Genomic DNA, 14,406 nt, shown 5'->3' on the forward strand with positions numbered 1-14,406 from the left:
ACGCTCGGGGTGATTTACTAAGCTCGCCATGGGAACACCTGCTGCCACTGTCAAGGTGTGCCCCTGATGGATGGGGTCAGCACCAGAGGGCAGTCTCTGACCACAGCTCACTTGGGCCACTGACTTGCCACACAACCTGTCCTCATCTTTGTTCCGACACGTGTTGGCACGCAGCATTACCCTGCAAGCCACGAATGCAATATGTGGCTGTGAGGAACGATGTGGCTCTCGGTCTGTCTCCCTCTCTCTCTCTCTCTGAGCGGAGGCCGCCATTGGCTTGTGCTCCCCCCACCCCCTCTCCGTGTTATAATGTGGCAGCATTGCCTGCGGTCAGGGGCACGCTGCGAATGAGTGCCCCTCTGGCTGGCTGGCTGAGTCCCTGATTCGCCACTCTGCCAGGTGGAGTGTGCAGATTTCCACAGTTGGCTACACTTAGCGGCAGTCGGGCGGCTATTACTTTTGGTGAATAGAACAGCAAATGAGTAGCGTGGTGTTTGCACGGGATATTACCACCTGCACCTGGCACGATAAATTTACAAACCTCATCGCAATAACATCATTGAAAGTGAAACAAAATCCATGCGTAGTGTCCTCCTTTCCCGAGGCGTGTGTGTGCGTGTGGCGTGCGGCGCACGTACTCAGTCGGAGACGAGGTAGTTGCAGGAGGCACCGTCTCTCTTTATTATCTCGTTCAACTCCAACAACTCCGGCCTCCTCTCTCGCGACCCCGCTGCCGTACGGCCCGGCCCAGACACGACCCTGTCCGCGTTGCACCGACAGCATCGACCGGGACAGCCCACCGCTGTTCGGCCGCGCAATGATCAAGCCAAGGCGGCAGCGACGACGAGACGAGTCCACTCCCAGAACCGGCAGCCAGGAGCCCTCGCTTTCCACCGCTTTTATTCCCCTCGGCGCGGCCTGGCTCCTCCCTAGCCGCACCTCCCTTCTCGAACCCACCAGAGGGTTCCAGGGGCCTCCCCGCGAGGTCTCCCGTGACCCTTGCCCCAGTTCCTCCGCCCTGCCGGCATTCACATCGTGTGTATGTCGACGGCGTGTGCGCTAAGTGTCCACCTGCAGTTGCTGCTGCTGTACAGCAGTCGGCGCTGTGTCACTACACAAGTGTAATTGTGAAATTTTTCAACAACAAAAATGGCGATGTTTTAGTTTAACAGCACAAAATTGTGCTTGTGTACGGATAGGGCATGAATGTGCAGCTCCAAGCATCGCTGGCATTGTGACCGATCTTATCTCGCCAAATTTTTATTTAAAATAAGCACGGTTTTCTTTACCTTTTTGTAACGACTTGCCATCCAGAACGCTGCGGTGCTACGTTGACCACGTGATAAGCCACTTCGTTGTGCTATAATTGTTGATAGGTAGGTCGCTTCTGAAAAAGGAAGCAAATAGCTCAGTGGGCTATACCTGGTGAAATCAAAATAGTTTAGTTTCATTATTTTAGTGATTCCCTTACTCCCATTGTGTTTTTGTATCGGTTTGTTGTTGCATCTTTCTGACCCGCCCCTACACCTGTGCAAAAGACCTTCATAGCCCCATCGGATTCCTCCAGGATAATTAATTATCGATTGATTCTGTAGAAATATCGGTGTTGACCACTGGGTGTGGGTCCCCCCCCCCCCGCCCCTTTTGCAGGGTTGCTAAACTTCCATCGGCCTGGCCTGCTCGCCACTGCCGCTAAACACTTGGCGCACATATGACCGGCGCCCCACGGCCACGGCCATGGGCTCTCTTCGTGCCATGGTTATAATTTAATGTCCTGGATCGGGTATAGTAATGGTAATTATTGACAATTTACCAAAATGGTCATGGGGGTTGTTTGATTACACTTCATGATGCTGGTAGGTGCAGGTTGGTGAAGGCAGGAACAAAAGCTTAGATTTCACTCCCCACCGATGTTAGCCATGGGTGGGAATCGAACTCGTGCCTGTTGGCCAGATTCGTGGCGCAGTGCGCTAATCACTCCGCCGCAGGTCCACGCCTCTCATCATTGTCGTAAAATATTCTTTTTTACTCGGAAAAAGGCCATCGATATCACCTAAAAATCCTCACAAAGTAGACCCAGCCTGGCACAAGCAGTACAATGCATCCGCAGCAGTGGTTCGATTTCAAATGCCACGTTGATGTTTGCGCTACCACCCTGGGTGCTGGGATTTACACAGGGGCCTTCCCATTACCGGGGAGGGGTCCGCGCGTTCACGTTCAAGCGACGGAGCCGCCGTTTCAACGTTCGCATTATTTCCACGGGCGAAAGGCCGCTCGCCGCCAGTACATACGGCGCACCAGTGCCGTCCGCGTCTGTGTAAACAAGACACTGGGCTGGGGCCAGGGTGTGGGTGAGACAGAGCCAGAGAGAAAGAAAGGAGAAAAAAAATAAATGGCACTTGCATTGAAGCAAAGATTGCCTAGGGGATGCTGGCCGGACGGTGATCAGTGTAATCGCTGAGCTTTAACGGATGCGCTTATAGTCAATTACCCCAGACAAGTCTTAAGCTAGCGTTGCAAGATGTCTGAAAGCTTTTTGGAATGCAGCTAATATCGAAATATCCACACCACTCTAGGGCCACAGATGATAATGCACGGAGACTTGAGTCTCTTTCCCCCTCCGTTGAATGACAGGCCCAAGTAGACACCAGCGTGCCGGTCTTCTTCGCACGGGCTGATGTCTGGCAGCTCCTTAAGCGCGCACACTCGCGCTCCCACCGTTAACGCCTGTAGGTGCCGCGACGGAACGCCGCGGCGATCTTCTGACAAATCGTTCGCACGATCGCCAAATTGAGCGGCGGCTAAAACGTGTGGAAAAAATTTTCGCGGTTTAAAAAAAATTCTGCCGGTAAAATCGGAAGACATTGCCGTTGTTAGGTAGAGCTGCAGGACAAAGGGGCTCGTTTCTTCGGCTCGGTCTTTATTAGGGTCTATTGGGGTTTTTTTTGTTACCCAAACCATCATTTTAATGACCTTCTCCAAGCAAGAACTTGAATGTAAATTTAACCCCCAAAAGGTCAAACCCATGCTAAGTGTTTTGGCCTAATTGCATGCTCGGGACTTGTTTCTACGGCCGGTAAAATATGTAGACCTGCCCATGAAGGGCGCACAATTGGAGACGAACACGGAAAGCTACGCCCGAGAATTAACTGCATCGTCCACACATAACTAACGAGAATACAAAAATCATCTGAAACCTTGACTTTCACACAAAATTGTCATATAAAATTAGATGTAAAAAAACGGCAGTAAAATATATACATCCGTATATATTCCAGGCCTATCCAGGCAGGTCAAAAATGATTAACTTTAATGGAAAAAAAAACCCCAGTGGCGCTTTTCTTCGACCCAGAATAGAGAGTTAAGAAGTGTAATGATGGTCAATGGTGGCCACACGTCAAGGTTGAATTCTTCACGGTCCCGAACACGCAAGCGGAGCCAGCATTGCTGCTGCCCACCACCTTGGCAAGCCGTGCCTCTTGCTCGCCCGCTTGACGCTCGATCGCTGCCAGGAAACCGTGCCGCCGTTTGGGACGTCTCATTGAGCCCCCCCCCCCCCCCCCGTGCCACACACCACACTGACGGATCCCCTTCCGACCTCACTGTGCAAAATCCCCGACTCTGAACGCCTCGCACGATGTCCTCCAAACGAGATGTTTGCAGCCAACACGTCCCAATTATTTAGTTTTTTTTTACATATTAATAAGTGATTTCATGGATTTTCCGCTTCCAAAACTTTCATAGCGTTTTTAAGAAAATAATTTGTCCCTTTTTGCGATTAGATTTTGGTATTGACAGTTTGGGCAGTGGCTCTCGAACTGCGCTATAAAGCCCCAGCGTACCCGAGTTTAATTCTCGCCAATGGATGTCGGTGGAAAGTGATTTCTGAAATTTTCCTGGGCCCCCCACCCCTTCACCATCCGGCACTGACCGGTGAGCTGGCATGCCGTCAAGCAACCCCCTTGATCCACACAGTGTGGGGGGGGGGGGGGCGCTTTAATCCACTATTGTATTGGCAAAGAACTGTAAATTATTAAATATCATTGTCTTGAACAATATATGCACCATTGGTCCACTCTGCTGAAACCTTTCCTCCCGTTGAACCATAGGCAAGTGTTACCCAGCAATACGCACTGCCGTAAACACACACATATAAACCAGTACACAACGGAAATATTTTTTTTGCATTACCGCCACCACTTCCATCGCAGCAAATGACTTCCCTTCCACTTGCGCCGCTCGATTTTGGCCGGGCAGCGAGAGGCGCACGATGAAGGTTCGAGAAACGGCTGCTCTCGCAGGGCGCACCGTCGCCACCGCTCGTCGCGCTCGCGTAAAACGGGGCCAATAAAACGGCGCAGATCCGCAACGGATTGTTTCGTTTTCTCATTACATTTGCGCGATTTACGGCGCGGACAGCTCCTGCGCGGACAATGACGCGAAGCCGCCGCTCTCTCCCGTTGCATTTTCTCCGAGGGGTGGGGTGGCGGGCTCTCGGCGCGACGTGCCCCGACGAGAGGGTTCAGCTCCTTGGTGCGGCTTCTACGGGAAGTGCAAAAAACCTGCGACGGTGCCGTAATGACGCGCGACTGCCGCGGCTGTTTTGCAGGGTAAACGTGGCGACCCTGGTACCCCGGGAAAGGACGGGCTGCAGGGACTGCCGGTAAGTCGGAGGCGAGGCACGAAATCCGACAGCGAGGCTCCACCGCCTCTCTGATATCATCTCACTGCTGGCAGCGATTACGGGCCGTGCTGATTTAATTGTGCGGACAGCGCCGCTCGCATGGACAATCCCGCTCTGTGTGCTTTGTAAACAAAATTTGCGAGGGGACATTTCGTCCGTTTGGCAAAGTTGCGCGCTGACGTCGGCACAAAATAATCTTCTCCGATGGTTTGCGGTGAAATGGTTTCGTTCCTCGGGGCATTAAAAAAAAATGTGGTTTTGGAAATAAAGGTTTCAGGCCATGTGCATCGGGCACAGCTGTTGCAATTCATGCAGGTTTTTGTTTTCTTTTCTCACACCCAGCGTTCGTTTTACGTACACTAATGAACGTGATCTTCCACAGGATGCGAACTTCAATAATGACGGCTGCTCGTGAAGTTTTGGAATGTTTCTTGCCTGATGTTGTTAGGTTTCTTTTAAGTGCTGTGGGCCTTTTGCTCTCACTTGCAGACTAAACATTACAGACCACGAGCACTTTCACCAACCCCATTATTAGAGACTGGGAATTGCAGTGGATGGAAGGGCACTTAAAGGTCACGAAATTATGGGAGACTTGGTACAAATTACAGGAGGTTGTAAAAATGGGTGCCATTTACACCGGCAAACAATTGGGCTTGTCTGAAAGCAGTTGGGCAATTTCGAAGGTCTATTGATTTGTAGATGGAAAGCAGAGGCCGATGTCAGAATATTTTACGTTTTAAAGGTGCATTTGCAATACAGTACTTTGTTGGTCCATTACTTTGAAAGCCAAGAACACCAACACATGTTGTTAAATCAATTGCTATGATTTGATTTCATGTATTGTGATGACATATCGCATGATGACGGCGATGATGGTAGTTGTGGTGGTTTTAGTGCTGGTGGCGCTAATGGTAGTGGTGTTCATTGTGGTGCTGCTTCTATTGGTCATGGTGGTGGTGTCTGTTCCAATGGTTGTTCTGGGAGTGATGCCGGCGGCAATGATAGTCGCGCTTTTGGTGGTGCTGGTGGCAGTGGTGTCTGTTGTCGTGATTGGTGGAGGCAGTGCTGATGGTAGTGGTGGTGTTGCTGCTGCTGCTGCTGCTGCTGATGACGATAATGGCGTTGCTTTGTCACGGCGGCTGTGCTGGCAGGGACCCTGCCGATGATAGCCCATTGCCCGTAATGCACTCACGGTGATGTTTGTCTCCTCTGCGAAGGGCGAGCAAGGGACCGCGGGAGAACCTGGCCCACCCGGACCCATTGGCCCCTCGGTAATGCCCACCCCTCTGTGACCCAAGTGCCGTGACGCAGCAGCCCAGGGTTACCTTGCCACGCTAGCGACATCGTTTTTCGGTTCAGCCGCTAACCGTGCGCGCGCCGGCACCTGTCGCGCGTCGTTTCGAGCCTTGCCGGTGACGCTGTGCGTGTGGCTCGCAGGGACTCCCCGGTGAAATCGGCAAGCCAGGAAAGCCGGGCGATGCAGGACAAGCCGTGAGTGACATTTTGTGCGTCCGCATGCAAAATAAAAACAACCGAGACAGCCAACGGTGGATGACCTGGGGTCATCGGAGGGGGGGCTGAGAGGAGGAGGAAGAGGTTGCGTCAGTCAAAAAAACACAACTGAATTGGTTAATTGGGTAAAAACGCAAAGCGATAATACCCTCTACTGGCAACCTGTCTGTCAAACATCGAACCTTCGTGGCAGCTGTGCACGGGCTATAAGAATGGAGCGAATACCAAACATACGAAATGAATGCAATGCATCTGTTTGCTATGAAAGCGTACGAGCCGGCAACTCGCGTGGAGCGAGAAGCAGACAATAATTAAACCAGCGGCCGTAAAGATGTTGTAGCTATTGTTTAAAAAGCACGGCTAATCCACAACCCTGGTACTCTGAGCACAGATAATTCAATCAAGTGTTACGTATACCAACTTTGCGGTGATGTATGGTCATTAATCGGCGTTCATCAATTCAAATATTCTCGTATGCTATAAATCTAAATTGAAAAATAATTTCTCTAAATGTAAAACTCATTTCTTTAGAACTGCTTTGTAGTGTTAGCTTGTTGTCTGATTAGCACGGTCGGCTACGTACGGTGCGAAAAAAGTTCAACGTACATACACACATCAGATTTTTATTGTAAGAATGTATTCTTTACAATTCATGCAAATTGTGTGTTTTATGTGTGTGTGTCTTTTATGTCGACGTGGCCTCGAGGCCAATGGTTTAAATGCTCCGATAAATGCCCCCAAAGTAAAAGAGAAATCATACTAATGAGTTCGGTCAAAGAAAAATGTTAAACTTGACAGGAAAATAATAAATTTTTGACTCGAATCATGGCTACGAATTGTAGCGATTCATCAACTCACGAGGCGTATGTATTTTTGCTCATCCATCGCTAATGAAAGAGAGCGAGAAATTAATACAAAGTATTTTTTTCTATCTTAGGGTCTTCCCGGAGAAGACGGTAAAGCTGGGCAGCCTGGGATCCCGGGAGAAAAGGTGAGATAATTACAACTTCGTTTCCTTGCCTGCACGCGGCACGAGTAACGAGGCAGTCAGATGCAAAAAAATATAGACGCGGAAATAAAAAAAAATGTTTTACTTTCCTGCGCATTGTGAGCGTTGATTCAGTGTAGGGAGAGAGATGATGAGGCAGGGCAATTAGTTGTGAGAAACTGACATGCGAGATTTAAAAAAAAAAACTTTTTTTTTGTTAAACCAATTAAACAGTTACATCAGTAATTTTAATTGCAGAATTAATTGCGGTACTGATGATCAGCTCCATAGTTGCGCTACGAGAATTTCCGTACTTCAGTATTTATGCTGATATTAGTGTGTTCTGTTATATGGTAGCTTGAAGCACTGCGGTATTAAATTCAACACGACATTACAAACTGCACCTCGGCACCGCAACGTCTGTGTTTCTCTGGAATTGTCCACCCCAGAGGGCAACTATAGTGCATTTAAAGTCTATGCCGCAGTCATTACACACCGAGGCAACATCCTAAAGTAATGTTATCATTACTACTCTTTCCACGACCGTACATTACACGAAATTATAATAAATGGTGGGGATTAACATTACAGGAAGATGATTTATATCACGTTTTATTTTATTCCGGTACTTTAATATCAGAGCACATCTTTTCTTACGTGCCGCATTGACCCCTGAAAATGTGTACGCGTGTTTCTAATGGAGTGTCCCGGGGTGGGTTTTCTTTTTTGCCTTGCGTGAAAAATCTGTCAGTGTAGCCGCGACAACTCAGCCCAGAATAATAATAATAATAACGTTCTCGGAATTTGCGCTTTCGTTTGAAGGGCGACAAAGGTGACAGAGGGTTGGATGGATTTCCTGGAAAACTCGGTGCCAAGGTAAGAATATCTTCCGTTCAAACAGCCGGACGGAGGTGGTGGCTTTCGAACGTGGCGTTGTGGTCCGGCACCGTGCGTGAATGCAGAGAGGGTTGGTAGATTGGACGAGTGGCAAAATGTTTCATTAGACCTCCTTTGCATTAACTTCTAAAATGCCCCTCCCTTTCACCTCTGTCTAGCGAGCAGTTTAAATGGGTACAGTACACCACAGTGAGTCGATCAGCAGGTTATGTATGGTGGGGTAAAGTGGGGATACTTCCACCTCTGAGAACACATCCGGGCAGCATGAAAAGTAGACCAAATTACCCTCCTACGTGGGTTCTAAAGAGCTCCTTCTACATCATTAGACCTCCTTTGCCAGTACCAAAATATAATAATAGGGTTTTTCCCCTTTTTTCTGGCAACAAAACTGAAACCTTTTAACGAGGATTCATGTCTGCATTAATCACAATACTTGCAGTCAAAATGCAAACCAAAACACACTATGATAATATATGCATTGTCCTTGAAACTGATTGGTCCACACCAAGGGACGGCTTTCTTTTGAGCCTCGACCCAATTGGTGCTCGACCAGAGGACGCCAAAAGGCGTACAGCTCAAAGACAATGCACTATCAGAGTAATGAGGGCTCGGGGTGAGCATCTACATCATGGTCGAGGCTCAAAAGAAAGCCATCCCTTGGTATGGACCAATCAGTTTCGAGGACAATGCATATTATCACAGTGTGTTTTTGTTTGAATTTTGACTGCAAGTATTGTGGTTTATGCAGGCATGAATCCTTGTAAAAAGGTTTCAGTTTTGTTGCCAGAAAAAAGGGGAAAACCCTATTATTATGGCAAATGTTGTGAACTCCCTTCCCGTGGGCATTAATTCTTTCATCGGTCCGTTCTGTGTGGGATAAAGTGCTGCTCCATCGTATGCATGGGCTTTCCGCGGGTACTCTGGTTCCATCCGACTTGTAGAAACACTCCATAAGTGGCTAAAAGAACATCTACATTATTTTATTTTATTTCTACCTACGTGACTTTACCGAAAGAACCAAAGAGTATAGAGTAGAGAACTGCAGTGCCTTTGTTGGCGCTCGCTCACCGCCTGGCAGCCTTACAACTTGGTCTGGGGTTGATCAGCGATTATGAGATGGAATTTGCATGAGCGACGCAGTAGAAAATGAATCATCAGAGTAGATTTTATTTTAGGTGGTTTGTTTCGTGCTGACCACCGTGTGTCTAACACGGCTGGGGTGTTTGCGGCCAGCACGGTAGTCTTTCACCCACCTAATCTCTGATTTCCTTTCATAACATCGCGTTATTTTTTTTATTGCTGGGTGGATCAGGTGGCGAGAGATTACATTGCAATATTTGAATTCAGCTGAGCGTGCATATTTGTGTTATTTCAGTATTACCCATGGCTCGTCAACAAAAACTCAATTCAGGCAGTGGTATCCAGCAGCTTAGTTTTAAATAAAAGGTCAAGGTGTAGCCCTGAATGTACTTGCCCATGGCACTGCTTAGGAAAGGGCCTCCACTAGAAGGAGCTCTAATAATAATAGGGGTTTTCCCCTTTTTTCTGGCAATAAAACTGAAACCTTTTTACGAGGATTCATGTCTGCATTAACCACAATACTTGCCGTCCCTTGGTGTGACCAATCAGTTTCAAGGACAATGCAGATATTATCATAGTGTGTTTTTTGTTTGCATTTTGACTGTCCAGTCCACCTCGCTCATTCCCTTCGTTCGCTTCAAGCCATTGTTGGCTTCTACGGCAATGCCCCCCTTGTTGAATTTTGTTTCAACTGAGTTATCCCAACATGCCTGACCCGATATGGTTCTGAGAGAGAAATAATCGTATGAATAATGGACATCAATATTTTAACCAATTTTTTTTTAATTGCGAGGTGTCCTAACCAGCTGGTAACTGCAAGCGCATACAAACAAATCAACGGACGCTCTGCACGCATGACGTAATTCTTGTGTGCTCGCTGGTCACTCTTGGAAACCGCATTGCTTGCGATCAATGAATTTAGAAAGGTATTTCATATCGTTCTCGGTTACCACATGGATTTAGATTTATCGTAGTTATCTCATATTGACAGATTAATCCGTGATCATTCACCAATGACTCTTCTGCATATGATATAATTTCACACATTTATAAATCACCGCACGTACGCCCCTGGGACATTGCCACGTAGCCCTCAGGGGTCCGCCTCGTACCCTCCGGTTAAGAACCGCCGCTTTAAGCCACCCACTCCAGCTTTGGGGACGAATTCCACCCGTTGCCCTCTGGCTTAAGAAGGAAGTTTCTCAGAGTGCGTTCTTTTTTCACAAGACGATTATTACCTTCAACGAGCAGTGGAATTGAGTGCAGTGAAATTGTTGTCACAGACAGGGCGCTGTGAATGCTGTGCTACGTTGTGAGAGTTTCTCACTGTGTTTACTTGACTATTTCCCACCCCTTCCTCCCAGGGAGAAGCTGGCGAGAGTGGTAGGCGTGGCCTGGATGGTGAAAAGGTGTGTAATTGATCTCCACGGCACGCTTATTTTGTTAAGCCACTGACTGCGGGCTTCAGAGAGGCAACTGCAGAGCAATAATAATAGCCCTTTCATAGGGTTTGCTTTGCACCGAGCGTCTACGTATCGCAGCCCGTGGTCACGGCACAGCTTTGCACAGCGTGTCGAGCAACTCTGTTACGAATTTGCGGACGTGACGATTGCACGGGTGTGCGATGTACCATGGCGACACTTGGAATCTCTCTGTCTGTAGAGATATTGTATACGCAATGTAGGGGGGGGGATGCTGTGTGACGGTGAGCAGCAAATGCAGAGGTCACCGGTTCGATTCAATCTCCCGATGCGGCAATAGAAGCAGTGGGCGACTTCATTCTTGAACCCCACCCACCTCCACCACCCCCCCACCGACCTCCGTACACCCAGAAGTCTATATGACTACACTGCAGTCAGTCGGGCTATCAGTAGGTGCCGCATATGGTGGCCTCAAATGTGGATTCTCCCACCTCTCCTGAGACGTCTGCCCAGCGTGGAAGAGTAGGCCAATTACCGTCTTAGAGGACCTCTTCTCAAGAGCTCTCCAGAGTGTGATTCCCAGCTATTGGCTAACTTCAGGAGCAAGTGATGTCTGCACGGGCATGCACCCCCCCCCCCCCCACACATCCCTCTTCCCCCCTCCCGGCTTCATCAGCTCGAGCTGACCAGCTGTGGTGAGATATGGCAAACAACGTCCGTGGCAGATGCGGCATATGGTGGAGGGCTTCATCCCGCAGCCGATTGAAAAAGAACCTCACGGTTTTTTTTTTTCACCGCATTTGTTATTTTCATGAAAAGAGCCAAGATCAGGAAGTCATCGTCGCCAAAGCCATCGATGCCACCACCACACCTCGCTGCCGATGCCTTCCGCCCTCCTCCAGATCCCGCAGCTGCTGCGCAGTGGAAACAAAGCGGCCTCCAACGATCAGCCCTGACAGTATAAATATATTTTTTTTAAAGCAGCAATCTATTATGATGAGTACTTTGCGACATTGTGGAAAAATGGCCATAACAAATAAGTAAATATCTAATAAATAAACAAGCATACTAATTAATTCATATCAATCGGAGGTCACGCCGTCCCAGGTTTGCGTCATGTGCTGTTCGTGTGTGTGTGCGCACGTGTGTGTGTGCCCATGTGTTTATGCTTGCGTGCGTGTGTTTATGTGCGTGTGTGCGTTTGCGTGCGTCTTGGTGACACAGGGCGACAGAGGGGAGCTGGGGGCTCCCGGTCTGACGGGCCTTCGGGGAGACAAAGGAGACCAGGTGGGAGCTGCACATGGCAACGTACCCAGCGCTAAGCTGCCAGGCGTAATGAAAAGAGCGCTGCAAATGAGAATGATTATAGTCAATGGCACTGCTCACCCTCTTCTTCATATCAGATTGCTTTGGTTCACTCTAATAGCTAAGCTTGAGTGTGGCCAGGTGGCTCGGAGGTTAGATCATTGAGCTGGCACTGCTGGAGACCTTGGTTCAAATCCAGGTCCCTGCCTTGGCTTAAACCAGGTTCTCATTTAGTGGGGAGTTGATCAGTCTCAGCCCAGTTACCAATAACTGCAATGGCAAAGAACCCCATCGCATTAAAATTTGACGAATAAATGAGCACTGGGCTATGATTTAAAGCATGTTCTCAAGTAGAGGTGAGTTGATGGTGTCAGTCCAGTCACCAAAGACCACGATAGAGTATCACAAGAAAAAAGGCGATGCTGGGTTGGCAGTGGTGCACAATCACAAATACCACGAATACAACACCCGTGTCAACTACACTGCCCTAAAGAATAATAAGAATATAACATGTGACATTTCAAGCAATGGCCCTTCTTTATAGCAGAGAAATCCTCTGCAGAGACATCCTCGGCTATGAAGAAGGACCACTGCCAGACATGTCAAGTCAATACACATTCGTCAACAAAAGTGTTATTGTCTCAAAAGTGGTATTGACTCAACACGCACGTGCTGAGTGTTTTTTTTCTTCTTCATCATGTAACTAAATTCCAGCTCTGGCAATTAAAATATCAGTCAGACCCACGTGCAGCGGTAAAGATTACTCTCACATGGCAGAGTTAGTGGCAAAGGGTTGCGCCCTCTACTGTGTGGACCAGGCTACTTGAAGGGGGGCGTCTCAGAGGTAGCTCTTTGATATCCAGTTCTGTGAACGATTCTCCATAACCAAGGGCTGCCCTGCGCTGCATGAGATGGGGAAGGAAGGACGCTTCGTCTCGTCACTTGCCGCCGATTGCAAAATCAGAATAAAGTTGCGGGGCAGTGACACAAATGACAAATTGAAGGAAGATAAATATGCCCACGGATATTTCAAATGAGCAACATTTAGATTGTTGTCCTTCCGCCGCACCTCCGATTAGTATGGTTGGCTTCGTACAGTGCGAAAGAAGTTCAACATATTTCGATTTAAAGCTTTCGTGACTGCAGGGATTCATCTTCTTGGTTCTTTCGGTCAAGTCACGTAGAATGGAAATAATACAATAATAAAAATAAAACATAATAAAATAATTCTCACGACGTTTCGGCCACAACGCAAGCAGCCGTCCTCAGGTGGAGAACAGGTCTGTCGAGAAGACAGAGTCACCTGAGGACGGCTGCTTGTGTTGTGGCCGAAACGTCGTGAGAATTATTTTATTATGTTTTATTTTTATTATTTTATTATTTCCATTCTACGTGACTTTACCGAAAGAACCAAGAAGAAGTTCAACATACATACATAAAAAAAATATTTTTTGTGCCATTGGCTTTAATGCAAATATTCGCGAATATATCCACTCCTACATTTGTCCCTTAATTCATTTATTATTAACGTTTTCCCGGTCTTAATAATTTTGCCCGAGTACGCAGATCTGACGTCTCATCCCATTTACTGTGTGGCGACATGGGGTCATTGCAGATACGATTGATTAGGAATACATTCTGCCACTTTGCTTGGCTTGTAGGTTTGAAACTTCAAACAAGATTGCTGAGCAGGCAAGTCGGAAACTCATTCGCACGCCGGCCTGGCCATGACGCGACTCCCAAGATTGCGGAGCGAATTGATCTGTCACAGATTTTACAAACTCCCTCTTGTCATCCGACCAAATCCAACATGTGAGAAGGATAGCATGTGAGTGTGCGTAAGTGTGCCTGGGGGATTGCTATCACAGTCACTTGAGTACCCGACACTACTAACTGGAACGACCTAGGTTCCATTGCTGGTCATGAATTGCATCAGCAGAAAAGTGGTGCTCGATACAGCAATCGTGCTGTGACGGTTCCACCTGAAGACGGAAGCTTGTGTTGCCTCCGAAACGTCGTGATTTTTATTTTATTTTTTATTTTACTTTTATTAATTTTATTTTTTACCTATGTGACTTTACCGAAATAACCTAAGAATAAGTGGTGCTAGTATCTGTCCTGGGCCTCCTTACGTTAACTGCGATTTGACGTGAAAACCCGGTGCCATGAGGAAATACCAGAACTGGGGAATCCAAGGTGACTGGTTGAGGTGCTGCTCATGTCACCACCTATCATGTGCTGGCTAGCAGCGCTTGCTGCATTTCGTCTTTAAGGCTAATTGGGTATCTTTCCCCCATAGTTTGTCTTTGAAGCTAATTTGGGTATCTTTCTACGTATGGCAACAGTCATATCATGAGTCATCCATTGTGCTGTATTCCTGGTGTTTTGGGTTTTAATTCCGACCAGCACTTGCCCAACAGCAATGCAGTTCAGAGGGGAGATCTTTTTGTGTATTGCATTCTGTGTGGGGACCAGTGACACGTAGTTATTGCGCTGTGCTTTGACCTTGGTGACCTGAG

The 14,406-nt window shown here is 47.8% G+C and overlaps 1 protein-coding gene across 3 annotated transcripts in view; it reads left to right on the forward strand.

Moving 5' to 3' along the window:
• Positions 1 to 14,406, forward strand: part of LOC133344176 (collagen alpha-1(XXII) chain-like) — a 164,138-nt gene that overhangs the window by 86,640 nt on the left and 63,092 nt on the right. For all 3 annotated transcript variants that reach the window (XM_061554189.1, XM_061554188.1, XM_061554187.1), the window contains 7 exons: positions 4,610 to 4,663; positions 5,902 to 5,955; positions 6,122 to 6,175; positions 7,134 to 7,187; positions 8,007 to 8,060; positions 10,526 to 10,570; positions 11,807 to 11,869. In XM_061554189.1, coding sequence (XP_061410173.1) covers positions 4,610 to 4,663; positions 5,902 to 5,955; positions 6,122 to 6,175; positions 7,134 to 7,187; positions 8,007 to 8,060; positions 10,526 to 10,570; positions 11,807 to 11,869 — 378 coding nt within the window. The remainder of the gene's footprint in view (positions 1 to 4,609; positions 4,664 to 5,901; positions 5,956 to 6,121; positions 6,176 to 7,133; positions 7,188 to 8,006; positions 8,061 to 10,525; positions 10,571 to 11,806; positions 11,870 to 14,406) is intronic.

The sequence above is a fragment of the Lethenteron reissneri genome, chromosome 19, assembly GCF_015708825.2.
Source record: "Lethenteron reissneri isolate LAM-NWPU_2019-01 chromosome 19, ASM1570882v1, whole genome shotgun sequence".
NCBI classification, from domain to species: domain Eukaryota; kingdom Metazoa; phylum Chordata; class Hyperoartia; order Petromyzontiformes; family Petromyzontidae; genus Lethenteron; species Lethenteron reissneri.